Source organism: Melospiza melodia, chromosome 6 (assembly GCF_035770615.1).
Source record: "Melospiza melodia melodia isolate bMelMel2 chromosome 6, bMelMel2.pri, whole genome shotgun sequence".
NCBI classification, from domain to species: Eukaryota; Metazoa; Chordata; class Aves; order Passeriformes; family Passerellidae; genus Melospiza; species Melospiza melodia.
The window spans coordinates 31,794,447-31,821,306 of record NC_086199.1 but is presented as its reverse complement, the minus strand read 5'-3'; the positions used below and the strand labels follow the sequence as shown (position 1 = coordinate 31,821,306).

The 26,860-nt window shown below is 35.9% G+C and overlaps 2 protein-coding genes across 2 annotated transcripts in view; one reads left to right on the top strand and one right to left on the bottom strand.

Annotated features, from left to right (window-relative positions):
* Positions 1-26,860, top strand: part of AVEN (apoptosis and caspase activation inhibitor) — an 84,773-nt gene that overhangs the window by 6,859 nt on the left and 51,054 nt on the right. Inside the window, exon 2 of the mRNA XM_063160517.1 lies at positions 12,773-12,953. Coding sequence (XP_063016587.1) covers positions 12,773-12,953 — 181 coding nt within the window. The remainder of the gene's footprint in view (positions 1-12,772; positions 12,954-26,860) is intronic.
* The window catches only part of CHRM5 (cholinergic receptor muscarinic 5), a 48,383-nt gene that overhangs the window by 17,523 nt on the left and 4,000 nt on the right, over positions 1-26,860 (bottom strand). The gene's annotated exons all lie outside the window — the stretch shown is intronic.

The following is a 26,860-nucleotide window of genomic DNA, read 5'->3' as shown; positions in this document are numbered from 1 at the left end:
TAATATTAGTGAACTCAGTGTGGTTTCACTCCTGATGGAGGCAGAGTTAAAGCTGTCCACTGGTTGTCCAAAAAGCTGAACACTGTCTGTATCTCACCACTGCAAACTGGATGCAGAGTTCTGCTGCAGTTACTGCTCTGTGTGCACCTAAGTGGGCTCACCAGTGTGAACTGTAGCATATAATGATATGATGGGCATATAAAATCATAAGTTTGTAGTGCATCCCAGCAGGTACAGCCCAGTCCTTGTTGGTAATTTGGATATGTTTGCACTCTCAGAAAGTTCTAAATTGCTTTTGAAGCTTCTTCTCAGCAGTGTTAACTTCATGTCCTAGGAGCATCTTTGTGAGGTAACTCTTATTGTTCAGAATTATACTCCAGACCAAGAGCAAAATAAAATTAGATTTTAACATATTGGGGTTTTAAGTGTGATGTTGTAGCATTGAGGACCTTGAACAGTGATTCTTTACTGCTATCTTAAGGTGCATGATGGATTTAGGGAAGCATATTCTTTAAGGCTATTTAGAAAAATATCTTTCACAGGATTTCTCCCTCCACCCTCTTCCAAAAAAGGTTGGAGGTGAATGAGGAAGGGATATCAGAGGTTTGAGTCGTGATTTCTAAAATGTCTGCAGTAAGTTGCATTCAGATTTGATATAAAAATAACAAAGGTTGCTTTTTGAGTGAATGCAGTGACAGATATATGAACCACTCTGGTATAGTTATGAAACAGTTTCACAATGATGGTTCAAGTATGAAACAACATTGCAACGCTGAGCATGTCAAGAGGCTGATAGTGACAAAATAAACATGGAGATGCGATACACATAAGTGGAGTATATCTAGTATACTTTTCCACTACCACTTGGTAAGTTTTGTTCTGTTTGTGTAGAATTGTTTGAGCCTTTTTTAATGTTAGGCTTTTTACAAATGTTACTAGATATGAGGCATGCTCTTTTCTTCAGCTGTAAATAGGTTTGGACATAAGAACTTTTCAGGATCTAGACTTCTTCTGGTTTTTCATACTGGTATTCTGCAACTGTAGTGATGCTTTTCAGAGAGGAATATTGGTTGTACCAGGTTATAGTCACATGACTAATCTGTTTGAATTACCCATAACAGATTTTAAAAATCAAGGAGAGAGAAATATTTTTTGCTGCTGAAGTTGTTAAGAAAGCTTTAGAACCATACTTTGTGACTGTTGAAGCAGTAGCAATTTGATGTCAAAACGTCAAGAGCAAGTCTCTTGTGTTCGTGATGAAATGTTTTTTGCCTTTAACTGGAGCATCATTCCTGTTAGGCAAAACATTGATTTCAGAATCAGATATCTTTCTTGGTTAATACTATCTTTAGCTAACTCAGAGTGCTGATTTCCAGTATCCAACATTTATGAACCAGTCTTAGTATTTCATCCCTCTTTCAAAAATTCTCATCCCGTACAATAGACTAGAAGCTTTTTCTTCATGCTACCTGTTCTCTCAGCTGCCCTTTCTGCTAATTAAGCTTCTCTTCAGCTTTAGTAGATCTCTCTAAAGGTCACCAATAGAGCAAACTAGTGAAGAGGATTACTCTTTGTAGGGATATTTTTTTTTCTTTTCAAGAAAGAGCCTTTGAGTCAAGTCTCTTCCTTCCTCAGTCTAAAGGGAAAAAAAAAACAAAAACAAAAAAGCTTTAGCTTTTTCTTTTTTCCTCAAGTTTAAAAAAATTGTTTATAGTAGAAACTTGAATTTGTACTGGAAGAATTCTGATACCTAGGTGAACAATAAGAAAGTAAATTGTTTCTGAGAGGCAACAATGAAAAATCACTGAAGGCTCACTACAAATTCATCAACAGGTCACTATATCAATAGGAAAAGACTGTGAACATATAAACACATGTGTCACCTCTTCTCCATTAATACTTTTACAGAAATAATTTTTAGCTTACTCTGGTATGTGTCACTGTAATGATGGAATAGATTGAATGTTTAACAATACAATTTGATCTTATTAATACTGTTGACAAATCAGAAAGTGCAATACACAAAATATTAAATATCAAGATTTTTGTTTTGTCTTTGCATTTTATCAGGTGTAGTCTGGAAAAAATAGTGCATAAAAACAAAATTATTTGCAAATACCTATACTGACGTGTTTAAGCTGGCTGCCAGGAATTGCAATTAAATGACTGTTGCAAATGCTTATTTTCTGTTGAATAATTGAAAGGAGAAAAAAAATCTTATTTAAATTACATGAAACCCTGAAGGAGGAAGTATAATGAAAAGTGGTTTAATTATTTTCTGTGAGACAGCAAAACAGACTGATGACCTTATCAGTATTTGTTTATTTTCTTGCCTTATTGTATTCTTTGCTAGCCCCAGAAAATACTGGTTCTGATGCAGAAAAAAACCTCTCTTAATAAGGTAAAGTATTATTTTCAGTTCTTTCAAAATATATGGCAAAATCATCCTTGTGTGTGTCAGTTTACAGTTGTGGGTAATGTTACAGAGCCATTAGCACTGACTTTCTCTGTATCCCCTGCCTGCCTTTTTACCAGAGAGTACACGATGAAAAGGTTTCAGTCTGCAATGCCTACTGAGGCGAAGGATTTGAGGATGTGGAAAAAAGTTCAGTCTGTGATCTGTTTTCTTCCCAGTTTCAAATACAAAGTGCAGTGAAGCTTTTTTTCACTTCTTAGATAAGTGACCTGCCAATGAACTTGAAATAATTTTTAATCTGAATTTTCCTCAATTCCCTCAATTTCCATCAACTTTTTTCAGATCCTTTGTACTTTATGTACAAACATGAGGGTATTGTCATGAAGAGAGTAGGAATGAAAGACTGACATTAAGTGTTACATTCTTGTTCTCTTTTTTTTGTTTTTAATGTGTGTGGTGATTGTGCGTCTGCAGGTCACATAGACCAGCAGCTTCTCAAGTTCTCCTACTGGGAGTGTCCAGGTGCTGTATAAAGTAGAATAGATCTGGCTGAGGAAAGAGGCTAGATCTCCCACTCCAGTGTGTAAAACCACTGTATTCTCATGGGAAGTGGAAGGTGCAACTTGGGATGCATTTGTGTAGAAAGGGGAATTGAATTTATTTCCACTTTCTGGATAGAATGCTGTTGTTGTACAATAGCTGAAGAAACATGGATTGTATTTATTCACAGATCTCTTTGCTTTGTTTTGGCACTCCCATCTCTTTTGCCTCAGTCCCCATCTATTCTCAGTTCATTGCAGGACAAGCAGAACTATTTTTGCTGGAGAAAATGTTGCTCCTGTCCAAAATGCACAGCTTTGAGACCAAGTGCATGCCACACATTGGTGATAAATAATTCTACTTCTGACTTACCTGAGTCAAGACAGTGTGATGTCTCTACACCTTTTATCATTGATGTATAGACACAGTCCGCAAACACACTTATCATTAATTCTCAGACTGTGGTATAGGAGTTGGAGAGCATGCTCTGGGATACTACTGCCTTTACCATCTTTGAGTTATCCTACTGAAAGGGCTTGAAAATGGGGTGTGTGGTGTGTAGCTGCCTTTTGTTTTGGGGCAGCATGGTAGAGATGCATTGTGCACAATACAGCTGTATTTTAAATTGCAGTGCATGTGGATTCAACACAAGTCTATCACTTTCAAAGGCAAACCCACACAAATCAGACATTTGGCCATAATTTGCTACATTATGGGACAACACCTTGCACAGTGCCTGAGAGAACTCCAGTTGATCAATTCTTTTTCAGCTGAGTTTGTTCTAGGAAAGGTGCTACTGACTTGTGCAAGGCAAATGAATAATGGAGGGTGTAAGTAGCTGGTTTTTTTTCACCACTGGGGTATTCTGTCAGGGAGATCCTGCCTTGACTGTGAGGCAGGGATTACAATCTCTTAGATTCATAACCTTGATGAATTACTATTTCACTAATTTCTCCTTTCCCTGTATCACTGAACTGGCTGGTTTGCAGATACCTAAGAAAATGGATTAGCCTATACATTTCTCATGTAATTTAAGACACAAGGAAGAAGAAAGGTTTTGGTGTCTGTCAAGTGGGGAGTTAGTACTCTGCATCTTTTCTGGTTTTCCACTATATAAAGAAAGAAATTCATTGTAGTATTGGTCTTGGAAATGCTGTTTAAAACTCTGTGAGTCAAAGATAGCATCTTTTTTGATGTAGCATTGCTGTAGTTCATGGTTATTTTTTTTAGCATGACTCAATTATTTTTATAATTAATCTAATTCAATATAGCTATCCTGCTTGTTTGTTTCTTCATATGGGATTTTGCATTCTGGGTCATAATTATGTATTTTGTTTGCACATCAGACAAACTGCTTTTTATCCTTAGTATCTTTTCAATAACTTACGGTTCATTGATTTACTGTGTGACTCGTTGTTGGTCCTAAAAAGTACCTCTTTTTTACTCCCCTTACTGAAAATATTGTCAAATCAGGCTATTTGTAACTCAAGTTTTCGTGCTTGAACATGCCATGCTGTAAATGTAATGGAATTCAATTTACAAAATGCATAATGGCTGGGTCTGCTGGTTTGTTGATAGAAGAGTAATAGAGATGTGAGGTTTTTTGGTAGCATGTGAATTTATATTTATGAAATGGTAATACATTAGTGATGAAAGGTGAAAAATGCAGCAGCTATGCTACTGACAATGTTGCAGATGTAGTGAAAGGGGAGGAAAACAAAATGCTGTTGACTGGAATTTCTTATACAGGACCTTTATAGGGTTTCAAGTTGGTAAAGTGTCTCCTTTCGCAGCTTTAGTTTTCATTATGTAAATATTTATATGTTTGGAATAAGCCATTATTGTGTGATAGTTGATCTCAAAAAGTGACAGATGTTGGCAACTTTAATTTAAAATCAGGATAGAATTTCCCACTGTGAACCAAACATCAGTACTTGTATGTAGAACCTGTAAAATGATGCCTTACACATATGAATGACTACTTTAAAACCTTAACTGAAAAAGGGGTCTAAAAGCAGTCACGTATGGCAAATGTTCTGAAGTTTGTTAACAATTTTATCAAGCAACATAAATATTTCTTGCAAAGGATTTCTCTAAAACTGTATGACTTTGACAAAGGACACCCCTGTGTCCACATGTGTTATGTGAGTAGGACTAGTAGTGGAGAATCTGTGAGTCTTTACTGGGAAGAGAAAACAAAATTTATTTTAGAAAAAGGAGTTCAACATTGCAGGAAATTAAAACCAAGGATATGGCTTATGAGTACACTTAGACAATCTATCAGATAATTGCTGCCAGATATGAAGGAAGGACCTGCTTCCCAGTTCCCTTGTTTCATGGCACACTTCCAGCCTACCTAACCGTTTGTGCTTGTCTGATTCTGCTGTGAACTGACAAAGGAACTGAAGCTGGCAGAAGGTTACAAGTAAAAGAGAGAAGGAAACTATTGATTAAGTTTCCATCAGTTTAGGGGTACCATTTCAAACAATCCTGTTCTGTTTAGTGTCTTGCAAAATTTTTTCTTCTTTAATGCTATAACAATTGAAAATAGAACAGTGTGGGTGAATATCACCAAGCTATTTCTATGTTTTGAGATATATAGAGAAAGAATGTTTTACTCCTATGTGCTTTCTTTTTTACAAAATAGGTGCATTTTAAAAAGCCCTAAACTTTTAACTTGTTAGTATCTCTTATCAAATATTTTTGAATTTAAAGGTAGGTGATTGTTTTGTTGTTATTAAAATGTAAACTTTGGAAGTTTACTTTCATGTGTAGTGTAGCAGAGCAGAAATCTTTTGAGTGTTTTTTTTCGGGGGTCGTTTTTTTTTGGGTTTTTTTTTTTTTCATTGTGGAAAAAAATAGATCTGTTGAGAAACTTTGTCCTGTACTTCTCCTTGCATGAGATACCCTGAAGCTTCTTCTTGTTTTTGATCTTGGTACAGTTGCTGTATTTTTGTTGGCTTTGTTCTAAAGCTGTGTGTATGTAGGGGTTGTTAAATAAACATTAGACTTGTCAATATAACTAAGGTCTTCTGCAAATCTTGCTCTTTTGAGCAAACTTTGTTCCAAGTTTATGAAATAAACCCTGTGAGTTAAAATCAAATTTTTCTCTGGTCTGCAGATGGATGCTTTAACTGAGCTTTTTACGTAATTTGTTGTGCTTTTACTTCATCGTTTATACAGTTGCAGAACTACAAAGCTTTTCAATATGTAGAAGTTTATAACAGAAATGTTTATTGAGAGAGGCTCTCTTACCCATTGCCTCATGAAAACTAGTAAAATAGCAATATCTTTTAAAACATCACTTATTTAAGTGTTGAGGTGAATATTTCCCCTCAATAAATTTTGCTTTCTTGATGTTACAGAACTCCTCATGTGTGTTCTTTACAAGTTCTTGTTAAAGCTGTTAATACAACTGCTTTTGCAATTTTAGAAGTGCTGGAATAAAACAGCAAAATGAAATACTAAGGATTAAGTAGACTGCTGGAGGTTTTCAAGCCCTGAGTATACAAAGCCCCAACCTACATGGTCTGATTTCAGTTTTGACCTTCTTTTGAGTAGGCATTTGGACAAGATGACCTCTTGCAATCCCTTTCAGTTGGGATTACTCTATAATACTGTGACATTAACACAAGAATTGAAACAGTTTCAGGATATTGTCAGTCTCTAATGCAGTTTAGGAAACTTCTTTTTAGGAACAGCTGATTTGGTAAAAACAATTATCTTTCTCCAGAAGATTTCCTTTACCACTCCAGAATACAAAGTGTAACTTGGTTTTGAAATAAGACATGCAACATTCATATATGTGGATCCATATGTATGCAATATATAAACTTCTGGGTTTTGCCAAGTAAAGCCTATACTTAGGAATAATCAGTAATCTTACTGAAAATGCTGTAACCTCTCTGGCAATTTACTTTGTAAGGTTTTCTTGAAACCTTTTATTTCTGTCAAGACAAAGGCTCCTATTTTATGTTTGCACTCATATTTTTGACTGATATTTGTAAGACAAAAAACCAGCTTTTTAAAGTTACTGACAATTCGAAGGTAGAAGAGCTGCCAGGTTTTATACAGGTTCCTATGATAATTTTGTATGAATTGCTTGATAGGTTTACATAGTTGCCAGTAACTTTCATAAAATCATTTCCACTGAGTTAAAGAAAAAATACAGTTGAATTTCTGTTGGTGGAAATGTATTAGTGGCAAGTTTAGAAAATCAAAAGTCTCATTATCTATAGACAGCAGCTGGACAAACTTCCTACAGACTCTTTGTTCACAGCATGGGACAGCCTTGGGGAAAAGAGACAGAGGGCTTCTTCTGCAGTTAATGCAACTTGTTGATACTCTTCCAAATTTTCCAGTTAGTGCAGAATGAGTACTGAATTCATAATGATACTGTTCTCACAACATACCCCATCAATTATCCTTCAGTTTGGAATTTTAATCTTAATCAGTAGAGTGAAATTTTAGCTAGTGGCTTTGTAGTTTGGAAAATCCTGTATCTAATGAGCAGCACTCTCAAATATGCACTTTCTGAAATAAATAATTACTTGGCAGGCTTTGCCGAGAACACAGTCTTGCTAACCTACAGTGCATGGTTATTAAGTTTAATTTATCTACAAGTCAACATTTTTCAAACTGGGTCTCTGAAAGCTACAGTGTGAAATTTGAGCAGCATGTATTAGATTGGTTCATTTTTTCCCTGTAAGGCTCTCATTCAAAGGACCATGTGCTAGTCATGTACTAGCAGGTCATGGAGATACTTCTGAGAGGGCAGTGAAGAGTGAGCATCAGGATTTATGGATTCTTTTCTAGGTCTTTGAAAGAGAAGGTGGTCTGCCATTTAAATCGGTAGTTAAAAACAAAATAACCAAGCTGTTTGCCTGTGGGGCTTTTTCTTTTTCCTTGTCTCAGTGAATCTAAAGGAGATATTTAGCTCCTAATAATTCTCATTTCAATTCAGTGAGGCATAAGATTTGTACAGAATATGGCTTCAGCTAGTGGAAATGTTAATGATTTGGGAGAAAGATGCAGGACACCTTGTAGCCCGGGTCCTTGATCATGTTAAAAATTTAGAGTACAAAGAATATTTTAGGAGGTGGGGTTTTGGTGCAGCTGAACAGCAAGTTCTGCTTCCATTTGCCATTCTTCTGAATGTAGTCTATTTTTCTTTAGTATATCATGCAGTTCATTATTTAGAGAATCTGTTAAATTTCCACCACAATAAACGAGATGATGCATTCCTTTGTCAAGTAATTACTTACAAAAAGAGGGATATATATATATATATATATATATATATATGGATTTTAATTAATTAAATGTATAAAATAAGAAAACTTTTGAAGATTTTTATGCTATATATAACTGTCATGAGGTATTAGCCTATCAGTCATAGTAATACATAAATTAAGCTGTCAGGGAATTCTCCTGTACCTTTGTAGTTTTAAATATAAATAAAGTGCATGTAATGAGCACTGTTGCTAAAAAAGGAATTCTTTTGGAGATTGTGTTGTATCTGTAATGTACTAAGATAATTCCTGGTATAATGCCATTGCTACTGTTTGGTTACACTACCAAAAACTTTGACCCATGAAATTTAAAGCAAGTATGTATTTCCAAGAGCAATTTAAGTCATTAATGAGTGAGTGTCTGTAACATTAAAGAGTAAGTCTTTAACATTTCCACTTTGGTCTGCCCAGAGGAACCACTAAGAACTCAATATTCTAATTTACATGCATACAAGTCTCGATATACAGACTTCTGTTCTGTGAAACAATTTAAGATGTAGAGATAGTGAATGGCTTTGCTGCTTAATTATAAACGCTTTTTTGACCCTTTGACTTAGAAGTCCCTTCTGTGAAAATTTGGCCTTAACAGATGCTGCCAAAGTTAGAATGACAACCAAAAGATTGTCTCTGCATATACATCTTAGAATTTTAAAAATAAATAAGAAAAAAAAGATATGTGCTCATTCATGATGCAGCTGATAATCTGGATCAGATTCAACCCAGAGAATATTTTATTTTTTCTTGCTAGCCTTTTACCCTGATGAGAAGAGAAAATGGGATTGAGACATCTAGGTAAGCTTGAATGTCTTTGTACTTGACCACAGCTGTACAGCAGTTTCTATGAAGGGAAGAGGGAATCAGGACAGAAGTTTATTTAAGGAATTGGTGAATGCTGTTGTTTATTGTGAGAGCAGCAAATGTAGGGAATAGACAGTGGTTATGGGTGTCCATGAATATGCAGGGATCCCTGTATGGCACTGACGTTTTTTTGTGACTCTGAGAGGATATATGTGATGTCTGGGGTATTGTAGGTGAGTGTCCCTAATAAAGAATGGAAAAGATTAAGGAAATGTGAATATGTTGTAGCTGTAATTCAAAACAGTAATACAGAGATTCAGTAGCAAAGGGGAAAAGTAGCACTTGATCAATGTAATTTTGAAGAGTTTCTAAAGATAATTTGGGAAGGAAGTGAAGAAGTCAAATAGCTATGCTCTTTCTAAGAGATTAACAAAAAAGCTCAAATGAAGTTTACATACTGTAAAGTGACGTATTGGGAAGAGAACTGGGAGGAATGCTGCAAAATAAATAAGAATGGAAATCTAGTAATGCATGATACCTACATGATAGGCAACAGCAGTTGGTCCAAGGAAAGGTAAGCTGAATGTCTGATGGTTCTGGTACTGTAGAATAAGTACAGTATTCTAAATTCTGACAAAGATGCAGAGTTCTATTTTTTTCCTGCAGTATAACCAGAATTGAACAGGAAGAAGGCTATAAGCTCTAGCTCCTGTGGCTTCCTAAGGATAGTAAGTACAGTTTTAGAAAGTCTTAATGGAAGCCCTGACTTTTAATGCACTTTGAGTTCTGTTTTGTAAAAGGGCTGTGAGCCCAACAATTCTTGTTGAGTGCTTGGACACATGTACTTAACATGCCAGGACTGATTGCACTTTCAGTGAATAGAGGTTGAGTAATTGAAGTGGGATGCAAGAGGTCACTGTTGTACTTTCTCCATTGTGTACTTTGATCCAAACCACTCTGGGATCCAGGGAAGTGCAGAAGGATGACCCCAGGGGAAATTACTTGTTCAGAGCAATGTTTACTAAATTTAAACACCTTTATTCCTGAACCACGTGCATCAATGTTTTCTTATCTGTAAGACAAGTCAAACAAAAAGCCAACTTTCTGATATTTTCTCAATACCATACTGTCCCCAACCCTGTATGTAGAATTAGTGTACTAAAGTATTTTTTTTCTCTGTTAGACTGCAGATTGTGGTCATTTGTACTATGCTCTTAGCTTTCCTTTAGAAGAAAAGTGCAGTCACAGGCTCTCATAAAGGATAAAAATGCATTGCTTGGCAGAGGACCACAAATTGTGCAAGTTCCTCTGCAGGGGAGCTTGGCCCTTTCCCTGTTGTTTGAGTGCTTTAGTGTTTGGGTGGAGTATTGCACACATTTTTTTTTTCATTCTTCTGATTTGCAAAATAGTCTGAAGGTTTCCTGGTTTTGTTCAGCTGGATTTTTGCATGCTTTGCACACTTTGAAAATTTCAATGAAATGTGCAAATGGCGATGCATTACTGTCTGGAACTGAGGCACAGCAGATAGATGCTGTACCTCCTGTGGTATCATGTGGTGTTAGAGCACTGAGCAATAACATGTAGATAGCTTTATTTAAAGGCCCATGTTTTTCTCCTTATGAGAGTAATACTTTTTAAAGGTTATATCTGAGTTGGCTTCTAGAATTTGTTTCAGCTTGTATCTTTGGTGATTTGACAATGTGGCAAGAGGGTAGTTTATTTCATTACACATAGGACAGATGTTTGCTCTGTTCTGATTACAACTCATACTCAGTAAGGTGGGGTGACAATGTTAGTAGCACATGGTGTAGCTGAATAGGTAGCTATGAGAAAGGTGATTAAGGTGAATGTTTCTGAGTTCCTGGGGTTCTTACTTGGTAGCTGTCACGTGAGATGGTAGAAGCAAACTATTTCCTGCAGTTTCACTGATAAGTTTTTAATGTAGTTGAAAATTTTAACACATCTTTAAATTAATTGAATGTTGACTATTCAATTGTGATTATTTGCAGTTTTGTTTTGTAGCTTGGTGGTGCATCATGTAAGATTTTCCATTAAATATTTATTGGAAATGGAAGCAGGTTTTTATTTGAAGTTTACTTGTTTTACTAGCTTCAGGACAGTACTTGTGGAACCAGGTTGCATAGCTGCTGTTAATGCTCCTGAGAATTTGTGGTTTATTTCTTGAAGTTAACTATTTCACTTCTAAGAAGGGAAATTTTCTTGAGGTGCACTGTATAACATATGCAGCTAATAACAGAAAGTGAAAAAGAATTTAATCTGGTTTAAGAGAAAACATTTGTGTCCATACTAGTTAACTGGAAACTTGTTGAACTATGGGAGTGGTAGTCCTGGGTATTTTATGTTTACAGCTGAAAGGAGTGAATTCTTTAAACAAGTCTATAAGAAGTAATTGTCTATAATGTTATAGCTGCTTAAGATGATTCTGATCTTTTCTTAAAAATAAAGTAAAAAACTGATCTATCTTTGTAGCACTGTTCTTGCTTTGACCTGTGAATTGTATCAGCTCCAAGTTATTTTGGGCACTGAATTTCACTAGGTTTGCTGGATTATAGCAAATCATTAATTTCATGGAGAAGAATAGAGAAGTATTAAGTTGGGTTTGTGGGTTTTGGTTTTTTGTTGTACGGAAATTATGGCTCTGCCTCACTTTCCAGTAATGTAATTGTCACTTCATCCACTTGTTCACATAACCAACTGTTTACCTACAACAACCATTTTAGTGTATTTATCTGATGAATACAAAGAAAAGAGAATTTACCTGAAAATTGCACAGAACCAGTGAGAATGCATAGAATATTTTCCCGTTTTGTCATCTGTTTGATGCCTGAGAGTGCATTTGTGTAATTGTGACAGATTTAATCTCTTGCCTGTGGAGTGCTCCTCCCTCCAGGAAGCAAATATTTCTTTTTGTGAAGCAACAGTCATTTCAGCTGAAACCCAAGCTCCGGGAGAGCTGCATATATAGAGTTCAAGACAGGGGATAGTTTTCCACAGCTCTTGAATACTTGTGGCAATTGCCTATTTTGCTTTTGTCTTGACTCTTCGATAAGTTCTCCTTTTGACCTTAGGACTTTTTAAGAGGTTAAGATTAGTAGGTTGACTGCTAGCAGTGTATTTAATTTTTTTCATGTGTATTTCCATAAAATAGCTTTTATGAAGGAAATTAAATTTTATTATTTTTTCCATATTACTTAACTCTATAGTTGATTATAATGGAAATTCTTACATAAATCACCATTTTCAAAATGTTTTTCTGCAGAATGTATCTTTTCCTATTCCACTGTACAAACATTGTTTTTTTTCAGTTAAAACCTGTATCACTGCAACACGTGGACAGAGACAGAGGCTTTTGGTTTCAATTCTTAGTTCCACTCCATATGCATTGCTCTCAGTTGTAGGAAGAAGGCTATTTTCAAGTCATTATGAATTTTCAGAATAGAAGGGAAAGTAGTGGAACTTGTATCAGTGTCACTGCTTGATCCCATGTAGGAACTGAAGCTTTACTCAGTACTTTTAGTTGCATTCTTGATGAATTACATACAGTTCACAAAGATAATACCAGCTAAAATGTATGTGGGAATCCAGATGGATTTGTCTTTCTGGGTTTTATTTCTGTGGTTGGTATTGTTTGCATGAATGATTGTTGAAATACAGAACAAAATGCTGTTAAGTTGCAATGGCTTAACTGTCCATTTGAATGTCACAGGTAGAGGAGGATGATGATACTGAATCACTGCATGAAGAAGGGAAGGAAGAAGTGAAATGCTATTCAAGAAGAAAGGTATTTTCTAACTGGAGCCGCTATGAGGATACAGAAAAAGAGGGACAGAATGGAGTTGGGGAGTCACAGAGAGGAACAGACTTCAGTGTTTTGCTTAGCTCAGCAGGTAAGCTTTTTCCAATCTGTAGGGCTTTTTAGTTTTGTATTTTGAGACATGACTACTTTTCTGGCTGTTGTCCTTGATGATGAAGCTCCATGCTAGAATACCATTCCTGTCTGCCTCAGTAAGTCTGCCATTTATGTATTTTAGAGTGTTGAAATTCTCCATGGGTGCAGCCTCATAGCATACAGGCTGCATGGAGCTGTGACAGATGGGGAGTAAGAGAGGGATCCTGGCTAGTGCATTTATGGCCTTCTGGTCAAAAGATGGGTCTCAGTGTGTGCAAGCATCCAGTAACATTGAGCTTATTCTTGCTGATCTTGGTTATTGGGTAGCTTTCCAGGAAACAAAAAAAAGTTGTTAGTATGACAAAACACAACAAACAGACAGCTGCTTGCTCTTGTTTGTTTCAACAGAGATTTGTGATCAGCACTGTAGAAATGTGTGCATGAATAGCAAGTGTTGCTCTCCTTGAAAATAATGACCAGTTGTTTTCCCCTGTTTAGAGGAGATAATAAAGGAGAAGATGGAGAGACAGACAGAGAGATGCTGGGGTTATTCAGCCATACATTAATAGTATAGGGTTGTTACACTAAAACCAGTCACCTAAAATTATTTTAGAAACTCTTGATATGCCATTGTGTTGGAAAACCATTCAGTAAAAAAGCTGCAAACAATGTATTATGGCAGTTTTTGTAGTACCTTGGAAGTTCTGCAATCTCTCAAATCTAAATAATTGGATTTTTCAGTCACAGCTTGGTAGGGTAAGTTAGAAGTTAGCTACAGTAAAGAAACAAAGAACAGAGATTTGTTTCTTTGTGCAAGAATCAATCTCTGAAGTTCTGTTTCACATAAGCATTGTAAACTTGGGCCTAAGCTGTCAGATTTTAATCACAATATCGTGAAATATGTATTAACTTCTCTGAATCTTGTGTTGCACGGAGAACAAGGCTGGAGTCAAGGCACATAGTATGGATCTCAGAAATGTGTATCTAATAGAGTCTGGGGAGCAAAGTAGATATAATAATTAAAAACTTTTTAAAGCATGAGACCTGTCCTGAGCTGCCATGTCTCCATGGTTCAGCTTTTAAATAACTCAATAGTTAGCCTACAGAATGTCTTTAAAATGTTCTGAGGAATAGTACTTTTGAACTGAGGGTATAACAAAATATGTTTTAGCTCTTTTAATTTGTATTTTTCATGAGTTTTACTTCAACACATATATTACCTCCCAATTTATTTTACTCTTTAGATTCTCTTAATGCCTCAAATAATAATATTGGAAGGTAGTGTTCATATATTCATCCTATTTCTTAATTCCACATCTTTGATTTAGAGAGTGCATTATTTTAAGATATATTGTTACTGTTCTCTAGAGTGAAATAAATCGATAAGAAACTGCAGTGGAATAAAGTACTTTCTTTTGGAGGAAGAAAAAAGTACCTCTAAACAATAATGCAGATTTCTTGGAGTGACATAAAAAAGCAATTTGTCTCCGCAGTGTTCTTTGTTCTTTAGCTTCTTTGGTTAATGTGTAAAAACGGGGAATACAGTCATTTATTTGTAGTGGTCTGAGAAGAAGCTCACACATCTGCTTTATTTGATAATTGCTGTTGTTAGTATATTACTGTTCAGCATTCTGAAGATACAGAATAAATTCAATTTAATTGCAACAAGCAGTTAGGGAGTACAGGAGAGGGAATGGAGTTGAATTTCCAATTTTTCGTTAATACCAAAGCTTTAAAAACTGTTAGAATCTTGTTATTTACTGTTAATGCACAACTATGTCATTAATACAGCCAGTTAAGAATTCTTTAGCAAAGGCTCAGATTAAAAACCTGTTCTTCTATGTAATGCTTAGGTTCTATAATATTGAATTCAGGGTCCTAAAGAGAGTGTCATCCTTCAAGATAAAACTTGTCTTTTCCCAGAAAATATGCAATTAATTGAATGAGATAGCATAGAAAAAATCATTTGAGATAATGTAATAAAGACAGAATTAATGCTGGTGACAAAGTTAAATGGAGGAATTGCTGATGTCCAAGGAATTAAAAATGCTTGGTACTTATTTGTTTAATATCATTTATAAGTGCATCTGTGTGTAATTCTTTACTTAAAATCAACCTAAAAATAGAAAATGAAATATTATGTGATATGGATGTTGTGTTGATAATTAGCATTAGAGCTTTTAAATCTAATACATAAATATTACTCTTGCTTGAATTTAGAAAGGAACAAAATTCTGCATTATTGCGCTACATTTTTATTGTTAGCAGAGGAAGGTGAAAAGTGGAAGTCTTAGGAGAAAAGAGTTTTTACATACTTGCAGAGAATGTAGAGTCTTTAGGATGTTTTATGTTATGTCTTTCAATAGATTCTGAAAACAAACACTGTGTTTTTTTAGGTTTTTGCTTATAGTTCCAGCTTTCTCTGCTTCATGCCAGTCTCTAGGGTGCCATTGACTCTGCCTTTTCAATCTGATATTTAGGCCTGACTAGTCCCAGACTGTCTCTTGACTGCATGTTCTTTCTCTGCTATCAGCCCTTGCCTGCCTACTAATTTTTCTCACTCTTCCTTCTTTCTGTTGTTTTTCGTGTTTGTTGATTTCTGTTGGTGGATCTTTTTTCAGTCTCTTGTTGTGAGCCAGCTCCCTCCCAAATATATTTATTAAAATCCAATTCTTTCAAATTCTGTCAGATGCAGAATTCTTACCAGTCCTGGTGATCCCCAAGTCTTGGTTGTTCTGCTAGGCATTGCCCATTTGGTTTCATTCACTACCACATCTTGTTATTTCCTCTTAGTTTCTTTCATTCTCTAGTTAACCCCAGTTTATTCTTTCAAACTTCCAGTTCTGGTCTGCATTATAAACTGTTTTTTCCATCTTCTCCCCACATTCTCTGTCAGTATCCCCAAATTCCTACTCAAGTTACTCAACAATATAAAGTGACAGACCATTGTTTTTGACTGTGTTAGGGATATCACCATAGGTGAGGCTGCAGTAATACGCAGGGTGACAATTTGTGGTTATTGTTTTACCTAAAGCCTGTTAAATGCAGACTTCTACAGTGGAAAATCTGACTCTCACTCAAAACTGAAAGTAGGAAGAAACTTAATTCAGTTGCCTTGCACATTGGGATGGCATGCAGAAGACCACTGAGGAGGTAGATGCGGTGACTGGTTGTTAAGCTTCAGCAGATCTTGTAAAAATTAGGTAGAAATTCAGATTTCTAGAAGCTTGTAATTGGCTAAGTCAGGTCAGATTTTTCACAAAATGCACAGAACATATCTCTTTCATGCAAAATCATTGTGCAGTCTGATTTCAAGGTACTGATTCAGGGAGGGAAAGGGGTTACAGTTTCTGAAGTGCTTTCACACAAAAATGTTCAAGTCATTCTCTGGTTCCTTTCCAAGGGCATGGTAAGGGGAGGTAAGGAAAAGCCACCTGAAACAGAAAATAGACCATGAAAATTTCTTACTGGATACTTCAAAAGGCAGCTGAAAATAGTCTTAAGAGCAGCCAGGTGCCTTTGATAACAGCTGATGTCACTGGCCTGATGGAGCTTCTTTGTTAGGGCTTATTATATTTCTGTGTAAAATAGATATCCTGGGTTCAGATTAAGCTGTTAAGTATGTTTCTTTTTTCAGCATTTTAAAATGCCTGTATTTTTAATTGTCTTGAATATAACAAACCTTTCCATGTTGCTTAGCCGATATAAAATACAAGTCCCATGTGAAGCCTTCAGGGAATGGGTCTTGAATCAATTTAGTAAAAATGCTGTTGAAGCATAAAGAGCAAGAGAAGTGGAAGTGATAGCATAACCTTACTTTGTGAGCAGAATCTTGCCATGTTTGAAGAGGTGCCCTCATTATTTGAAAGATAAGGGTTAAGTGACCTACAGTAGACTAAGGTTGTTCATCAGATTTTTGGCTGTGAATAGATTCTTTAAAATATATATTTTTAAAATATCATTATAGAGCTGATCATATCCAGGCACTTGATTACTTTTCTTTAAACGTGGTAGGCATTAGCAGTAAACCAGCCAAAAATTGCCAGCATACATACCCTCAATAACAATACTTGGATTGCAAAATGATGATTATCAAGATGAAAAAATATAATTTTGGACATGAATTTTTCACATTTGGTTTTTTAGGCCATGGCTGAATGATTCTGGTGCATTAAAGATTAAGATAGAGAAATGCTGTGCAGTTCAAATAAAACTGCGAGAATGGTTTTGATATTGTAATAATACATATAATTTATAATAATAATAATACATATAATTTCTCTAGATACCTAGCAGTTAAATACAATAAAAATGTAGAATAAAAATCAAAACAGTCACTGGAGCATGATCATTATGAACAATAGGTATAAGGATTGTGAGGCAACAGTTACATTCCCTTCCCTAAACACTTGATCTGTTTGTTTAACCTCTTTCTTTTGGGTCTGTGTTTAATTTTGGTATGTCTATTGCAATGCATTGCTGCATTTTTGTCTTTTGCAAGGTCAGTACATGCTTGAGAATTTGAAGTACACAAAAGACCTTGGGCCATCTTGAAAAACCTGAACAGATAAACTTGTGGAGCAAGGCTTGCATTAAAAATAGGTTTTACTTTTCTATCTCAAGAAGAGAGTTTTCCAAGGTTTTTTTTTGAAAAAAGAAGAATTTGAGTGAAGAGTAAATCAATTTTCTTTGTTTTAATGGTAATTCTGCTCAAGTAAAAAGAATGGCAATAACAGGGCAGAGTTTAAGTACTAAATAAGAACCCTTTGAGTTTTCAAATTATAGAGAATAGCTGAAAATTGGTTTTCTTTACAGAAATGCTTAACTCATGGGTGATTTGGATTACTGTATATATCAATGTCCCATTTTTCAGTGGTACTTGCTTGACAACTCAGCTATTTCTTGGCCAGAAATTGGCCAAGAAGTTCACCTGATGCAAAACTTCTATGTTCTTACTGTTCCCCAATTGACATGATCTCTGTGGAACACAGAAGTATTGGTTACTTCTTATCACTTATCATCAGCTTTAAGATACAGGTGCCAGGTTACTGATTTTTGAAAGGTGATTGCACTGTTGCATTAAGGGTTGGTAACAGGTCACTTAAATATTGTAGTTTGTGCGACCCTGACATAAATACGTAGGGCATGTGTTTTACTTGCATCTTTCTTTATGTTCTCTGTTTTTCACTACCTCATTCCCTAAAAATTCTCTGAGTTTCCATGACCTGCTCTTCTATCCTGCTTTTCCTTCTAGACCCATTTCAGCACATCAGAACTTTCATTTCCTTTTTGATGGTCCTCTTGTAGATAACATTTCCCATCCGTGGAGGGCTCATATCCAAGTGGTCTCATTGCCATTTGCATATGTTTTATTTGCAACAGGGCTCTCTGCAACTTTGGACTTGTTACTAGACCTAAGAGATACTTCTTGCTTATGTACCTGTAGGCATCTGAAATCAACAAAAAAATGTTCTCTCCTGTACTCCTTTTCTTGTCCCAAACAAACAGAAAAAAACCCTTTCACAGTAAAGATTTGCATTGAAATCACAGGACTTGGCATCAGTGAAAGCTGGTTCTCCATCTGCTCAGTGCTTCTTCCTAAACTGTTCCTAACATTACAGAAATTCATCTCTTTTTTTTTTTCTAATCAGACAAGCCAAGCTGTCTTTTTTTCTTTTGTTTTTCTTTGTCTGAACTAAAAATAAGACATGCCAGATTTTAAGTATTAATTGCATTTTCTTGATAAATGTGTTTTCCTGTAATAGGTAGTCCGTGCTCATTATGTATGCTTTCATATCTGAGCCTTTATCCCTCCTAAGTTTTATCTAAAATGTAACCCAAACTATGATTGAAGTGTGGAAGTATAACGTGACTCCATGATTTGAATATAAATGTAGGATAACATCTCTTTATTTTAACATTCTGATGTCTTAGAGCTATGTGGCTTTAAGTATCAATGGTAATACTGTGTAATTACTGGTAAGTAATTTAAAAAATCTGAAGGATTTCAATATTTCAGAGAAATTTGGGTGCTTTATGATTTAGAATTGAATAGAGTTAAGATTCAGAGACTAAAGGGGTTAAATTTTATTCCCATTAAAATCAATGTGGTAAGTTTTTCCCCATTCTTTTAACTTTTCACATCTTGAGTACAGTAATTTATTTGTGAAGTTTCAGATTTCTGGATTTAAAAGGTTTTCTGGCCAATATCCTTCTCTAACTCTGAGTTCTTAATCTTTTGCTGCTACTTTATATTGATGGAAATTCTGCTGAATTGTGTTGAAGTATGTTTTGGTATGAAATCACAAATCAGTTTGTTTAAATGTGGAGCAATTTGTTCTTATTTGTGTCTTGCTGTTCTCATGTACACTACTTGAATTTGTAGGTTTGAGACGTAAATAAAAATGTCTATTCACCTGATTGACTGTTTCTCTAGTTTAATAATTTCCTTTGTTTTTACAAAGCCCCTAAAACTGTTCTTCCTGATTAGGCCTCATCTTGGTCAACTGTGTTTCTGCCATATCATCTCTGACATTTCTGCCACTGAAATCCCCTCACCAAAACTGAATTACTCTGGTATTAAGATTGGTATTAAGATTGTACGTTTCTTATTCCAGTATTCACTTCCAAAGTTCAGTGTGTTATTGCCATGACATTCTTGTTCACTTTTCTCCTGTTTTTACTGCTTTTTATTTATTTTGTTCAATTCCCTGCTTGGAGCCTTTTAAAACTTTTTTATTTTCATTATTGCTGCGTAGGACATTTGATTGATTTGATTTTTCTTTTCTTTTGGTTTCCTTTTTACATTTTGATTCTGTTAAATTCTGACCACTGTTAAATCACCTGAATTAGACTGTAGACTTTTTAAAGTAGCCACATTTTTTTTTCTTATTGATAAAGTACTGTTTCTTTTCCAATAATGACATTAATAGATATCACTTCTATGGTAATACTAAAAGATGTTGATTGATTTGGAAGAGCTGTGTTTGTTTTAATCGTAACATTTTTGTTCCATCTCTCAGCAGTTTACATTAGAGAGAGAAACAAAATAGAAATTCTACAGAGTTTTCTAAAGCTAGACGTTTTTGTTTATGGTAAAAATAAGACTGTCAGATGCAGCAGATTAGTTTAATTGCAGAAACCAGACTGCATTTGCTGTTCTGTTTCTCATAAGTGTGCATTTATTCCTAGTATCTGTTAACAAACAAAATAAGTGTAATAGGAATGTTTCCTTGTTCATCGATTGATGTTCCAAAGTGTTGAGACCAGCCTGCATGTGAACCACCATGAGATGGTGAAACCTATTCTAGAAATAGTGTCAGAAATTCATTTGCAAGGAATAGTGCTGTTTCTAAGCATCAGTTTTGGAGTCAAAGAAGGGCTGTGAAGAGGATAGTGTTCTAAAGGATATGGAGTGCCTGTTTCTTCCTTAATCTCATTTATGGCTCCTCCTTTCTTCTTATTCCATGTGTAATCCTGAAATTTCTCCTCAAATCTGGTCTTGATGGCTTGGTCTCTCCTTGTCCTGCTCTTCTTTTAATGCTTTTGGTTTTAGTGTACTTTAGTCACACCTATTAATTTTGAGGTTGTTTTTTTCTTTGGTCTCATCCTATTGCTCAAGAATTCCTGGTTCCTACATCCAACTTCTAGTCTAGGCTTTCTCTTTACCCTTCCCCTGCCTCATATTTTTGTCCAAATCACTTGTTAGTTCCTCATCTGTTCTATGTTCTCTTGCCTATTTATTGTTCACTCTCAGCTCATCAGGGAAGTGGCATCATCAGTGTTTCTGGGTGTTGTATCGGAAGATGGTTCTTCTTAGCACTTCAAAGACTTTTTTTTTCTGAAACAGCTTGTTTTTTGTCTAGATTTGAGTAATTTTCCTGAAGAATGTCAAAGATACATTGAGCCTTGCCAAAGCTTGTTTTAAAACAAGAGTTGTATTAACTGTCTCTTCCAGCCTCAAGGGAATTCTTTGTATTTCTTTGTTGTCCTTTCTTGCAAACCAAGCCCTTGCATGTGTAAAATTGTGAACTAAAAACTCTTTTAATAGAAGTCATGTTGGAGGGTAAGGATAGGGTGCAAGTGGGGAAGAATTATATTTTCTTTGATTCTGACTTAATTTTCAACTTTTAGTGGAATGTGAGTCAGATGACCTTCCTTTGACAGTACACACTCATTGTCTGAGTTTACAAAGCATGATATTTCTGAATATGCTCCAGATAATTGGGATTATAAAAGTGATTTCTTTACTTCTTTTTATACTGTTAACTGGAAACAGTTTGTGACAATATGAGTTTCTTTGACTGAATATATACGTGTGCTTCAATATACAGAAAATGTGTCGCTGAAAATTGTATATCATCTTGCTATGAAATAAAACGGGGCAAGGTGGAAGAACTATTTCAAGATGGAAATGATTTAAAATCATGATATAATTCTATTGATTTTTGTGTCATAAAGGTTAGTGGCCTTTATTCAAGACACTTAGTAAACCTTCTGCTGGGAAAATGCTGGCAGAAAGGAAGTTTTGGAAAGGCAAGTGTTATAAATTAACAGTTCACTGGTAATGGGAGGTAATCTGAGTTAGATTCTTTTTTGAATAAATAAAGTGCTAGGGGTATAAGAGTAACAGTTCCAGACAGCAAGTCTATACAATTTATATTATTCAGGTTAAGATACTCTCTTTGCTGTGTTCACTGTCACCTTTCCAATGCCCAAGGAAATACACAAAGTGTTTGTAATGGAAAACAGCACTTCTTCCCTGACTTCCTTACAAGGGTGGCTTGTTAGTTTGTTTTTTTTTTTTCCTTCTAGGTGGGCTTAATGTTTCAAAAGTCGATAGAAGATAGAATTTGCCATGACAGAATTTGAAATTACTTTATATTTTGTTTCTGGCCTTGATAATAAACTAAGATCACCTCCCCTCTTTTGAAGAAAAAAGTTTGAAAGACACTTGAGTGATATTATGGATTTTGGCCCATCACCAGACATGGATCTCATTGCCTGATTGGACTACATGAATGGTGCAAAAAAGCTGGCAGGAACATGAAATGGAGCAGCTGGTGAGAAGGGAAAGATCTTGCAGAATCAGTAAAATACTAGAATTGCGATTGATAATAGTAAGGGTGGTAGCATGCATGTGTATTGGGTTAAGTTGGATTAAAGCCTACTTCTGATTCGTCTTAATGTATATTTGCAGTTAGAATATTGATAACAAGTGAATTTTCTAATGCAAATAAGTGTCTACAGCCTTTCTTGCTTTAAAGTTTCTTTTGTGTAACTCCACATGTTCTGTCTGCCCCTTTTATGTTTCTTTTGTTATTCCTTTCATAATGCCTTATTAATTGTTTCCTTACTCTTAGTTTTATTTATTTCTGTCTCACAGACAATTTTATTTCTCTGAGCTGTATTTGATTATAAAAAAAGGAGGAGGAAGAATAAGAAGGAGGAGTAGAAATCTCCAGGAAGAATAATCTAGCCTCTTAGAGGAAAATTGCCTACAAATATGAGAAAACTAAATTAACTTGTAGAAATATGATCTGAAAGCATCAGATCTCATACCTTTACCTTACAAGCATAGTTTAGCTTGTCAAAAAAAATTGATCTTTGTAAATATCTCTGTGTAAAGTAAACATTTAACTAGAGACAAAGCATTTTAAAGTGTCTAAAATGTTTGATTTGGTCATGTTATCTTTTTGTTTAAAAAAACCCAACTCAACAACAAAAAAACCCTAGTGATTATTTGTGTTTAGTGCCTGTGCTTCAGAATAGTTTACCTGTTTCAGTGCATGTGAACTTTCTTTTGTCTGCTCATTTAGTAATTGAAGAGTCTTTTGTCCTTTTGGAGGTTTCTATTTGCAATTTTTTCTTCTTTAAAGTGTTTTAACATACTACCATTTTCTACTGCTTCAGTGACTATAGGAATCTGAGGAAGTGAACCGTAGAACCAATTTGGGATGCAAAATGGGGAGTGTGAATTAAAGACCTGTTTTTACAAACTTGCTCAGTAGGGGAAAAGAATATTTATGGTCCAAATTTTAGCATGAATTAAAAAAAACAGCTCTGTTCTGAGAGTTGGTCTCAACTAAACTTAGAAATTATTCAATTGTCTCCTCTCCTTGCAAGATGTTTTTAAAACATATATAATTTAATTGTTAATGAAATAATATTTGCCATTATTTGCTTTTAGATTTTAGAGATAAAATACTACCAAGAAAGATCAAGTATAGTTCCTTCATTTTTTTAACTTGCGAAACATGTGAAATAGCAAGCATAATTAAAAAAAAAAGTTTCAGTAAAGTTTGGTGAAAATTGAGGAAGGGAAACTTGCTCTTGTTTTTTCTCTAGCTCAAATTCCTTACTGACTTGAAAGATAGTCAGCAAGGTTCTCTAAATCTTAGATGAAAGGCTAACCCCAGCATAGCCAGTAAAATTCATAGATTATAAAGCCAAGGAAACCCTTTGTGATTGGGTGAACTTTTCTGAATAAAATGAGCAGTCATCAAAGCAAGTTGAGAACTAGTTACTGTTTGACTTAAGGCAGATCTCTTACTGCAGCTGCTGTCAAAAGCTCTTGTCAGTCTTGATTTAAACATGTCTGCTTTGACTTCGACATGGCTTTTGACATGTGTCCCACAACATCCTCAGAGTTAAACTCAGGAAATGCAGGCTGGATGAGTGAATGGAGAGGTGGATTGAGAACTGGCAGGATGGCAGACCTTGGAGGGTTGTGATCAGTGCCATGGAGTGTAGTTAGTGGGCTGTAGCTGGCATTGCATCCCAGGGCTTGGTACTGGGTCTTCTCGAACTTACTGATCAATGACCTGCATGGAGGGACAGAATACCAAACTGTGGGGAGGGACTGATACCCCAGAGTGCTGTGCTGCCATCCAGTGTGACCTAGACAGGCTTGAGAGCTGGGCAGAGGGGAACCTAATGAAACTCAACAAAGATAAGTGTAAGATCCTGCAGCAGGGGAAGAATAACGCCATGGACTAGCACAGGCTAAGGTTGACCTGAGCCTGCTGAAGTGGCTCTGTGGAGAAGGGCCTGGGTGTGCTGGTGGACTACAAACTGTCCCTGAGCCAGTGATGTGTCCTTGTGGCCAAGAAGGCCAATGGGATCCTGGGCTGCACTAGGAGGAGCGTGGCCAACAGATCAAGGATGGGGATCCTGCCCCTCTGCCCAGCCCTGGTGAGCCTCACCTGGAGTGCTGTGTCCAGTGCTGGGCTCCTCAGGACAAGAGAGACAGGGAGTTACTGGAGCAGGTCCAGTGAAGGAGCAGCAAGACAACATCTCTTATGAGAAAGGGCTGAGGGAGCTGGGCCTGTTTAACCTGCAAAAGAGATGACTGAGAGGGGACCTCATCAGTGCATATGAAAATATCTGAAGGACAAGTGACTAGAGGATGGGGCCAGACTCTTTTCAATTGGCCAGTGATAAGACAAGGGGCAACAGGTATAAACTGAAACACAGAAAGTTTCATCTGAAGAGGAGAAAAAAACTATTTCAAGGGTGCCAGGACGCTGGAACTGTTGCCTAGAGAGACTGTAGAGTCTCCCTTCTCTGGAGATATTTGACATGTGCCTGGACCAGTTCCTGTGCAACCTGTTTTAGGTGAATCTTGTTTAGCTGGGAGCTTGCCCTAGGTGATCTCCAGAGATCCTTTTCAACCCTAACCATTCTGTGATTTTATGAATTTCAGTGGTGGAGAATCACCTAAAGCTCTTGCATTGATCTCATGTGTTGTTACCTTCACTTTTAAAAGTGTGTATCTTATTTTTCCTCTAATTCTGTGTAGCCTGAGGATTGCAGAGAGTTGTAGGAAAAAGACTCCACAAAAATGACATATTCTCTGCAGATGAAGATTAAGTGAAGTACAGTATGTGCGTGTGTGCATGTAAACAGTTCCTATACCTTTAAAGTCATCTGAGATGATTGTTATTCCTCCTTAGTTGAAAGCAAGTGAGCTGCAGAAACTGGGAAAAGAATAGAGAAGAAAATAGAAAATTTTATATGGTGTCACCATATAAGTCAGTGACACAGGCGCATTGTGTAGCTTTTTGTACTTTCGATCCCAGAAGCTCCACAAGGAAACAGTAGCATTGAGAAGACACAGCAAAGGCCAGCAGGGCAACCAACAGTATTGGAAGAATTTACATATAAAGCAAGGCTAAGACGATTTCAACTGCAAAGACAGATGAAAATATTATGCCATAGCCTTCTGTGAAATCATGGAATGATTAGTATGATAAATAAGAAATTATTATTGTCTCTGCTAGTGGAAGAAGTAGGGAATATTGAATGGAGCTATCTGGCAGCAAATTCAAAGCAAAGGTATTTTTGATGTAACTCATAATTAAATATGGAAATTTGTCATAGGATCTTGTGGAAACTGAAAGTTTTTGCTGGTTCAAAAACTACTGGAGAAATACTTTGAGGGTGGTCTTATGAATAAGGCATTATCTCAGGCTCAAAAAATCCCTGAACTGCAAATAGCTGGTGGCAGGCAGAGTAATACTGAGGAAGTATCCCTGTGTGTGCCCTGTTTTCAGTCATCTCTAGACTCATGCTCTTGGTTATTGTTGTACAGAATTTGGGGCTGTAGGAAGCTTCTGGTGACCTTTCCCAAGTGATGTGCTTCTTTCTTCCCTGTTTGCAAGCTGCAGAATCATTAAATTAATATTTAAAGTTTGATATGTTAGTTCAAATTTGTTGGAAGGTATTGAGGTCCCATAAAGAATTCACTTTCCTGTAATTTTAAGATTTTTAACATGCTTGCTGGCTTCACCACTGATTGATATATAAGTGTATAACAGAAGAATAGCAAGCTGAATTCCTTGTAAAGCATCAAAACTGTCATTGAGGCAGACTATACAAATGGATATTTTAAATGTCTCACAGTGTCAGGAATATTGAAGAACACTAGGGAATGTCTTTCTAGAAGTGAATACATCCTATCAAATGGAACTATTTAGGTAACTGTAGATCCATTAATTTGATTTCAGTTCTGGGAAAAAAAAGAATGGAAAAGCTAACAGGTTTGGTTAATTGAGATTTAAAGTGTGGAGGCAGCCCTTGCAGGACCTAAAAGTTGGTCCAGGACCAGGTATCACAAAGAAAGAGGAATGAGCTGAGCAGATGTCTGTCGAGGCTGTTGGGCTGCAGGTTGAGTTGCCAGGAACATGCAGTTGCATCTGCTGTAACAAAGCTTCCTTTTATGCAGATGCTGCTCTATATCAGATCCATCCCAAAGAAGTTTATATCTGCCAGTTTAAAATGTTTGTAAAAAATATAAATATATATATATATATATATATATATATATGCCAGTATATAAATGTATATAGGCCCTCATGCTTCCGTTTTAAATCAGAGTTTGTACTTATAGAGGCCTGAATGTCTGCTCCGTGCATTTTCACCTGTAGTCATATACTGGTTTTGTGTGAACTGGCTCTGCTTCTTTATTAAGAAACCACAAACAAACAAACAAACAAACAACCCCCAAACAAACATACCCCCAACCAACCAAACAAAAACCCCCAAAAAACAACAAAACCCCCCCAACAAGCAAACAACAAAAAAACTACACAACAACAACAAAAAACCTAAACCCATCAACTCTCTATATATGAATATATATGAAAAAAATGAATGTAGATGAAAAAATAGATATATATGAATGTAACCAATATCAGTCAGGTTGGCTTTTTGAAATATAGCTCTTTCCACCTGGCTGGCAGTACTGGATAATACGACCCTCATGTATTTATAGTGCAAATGGTTTGAAGTGTTTTAGTGCCTTTTTTTTCATTGCAGTAATTTTTGGAGTCAGGGGATTATTTAATGAAGGGCTTGAGAGAGATATAAATGGCTGTGGTGAATTTTGTGTTCCTTTGTAACTCC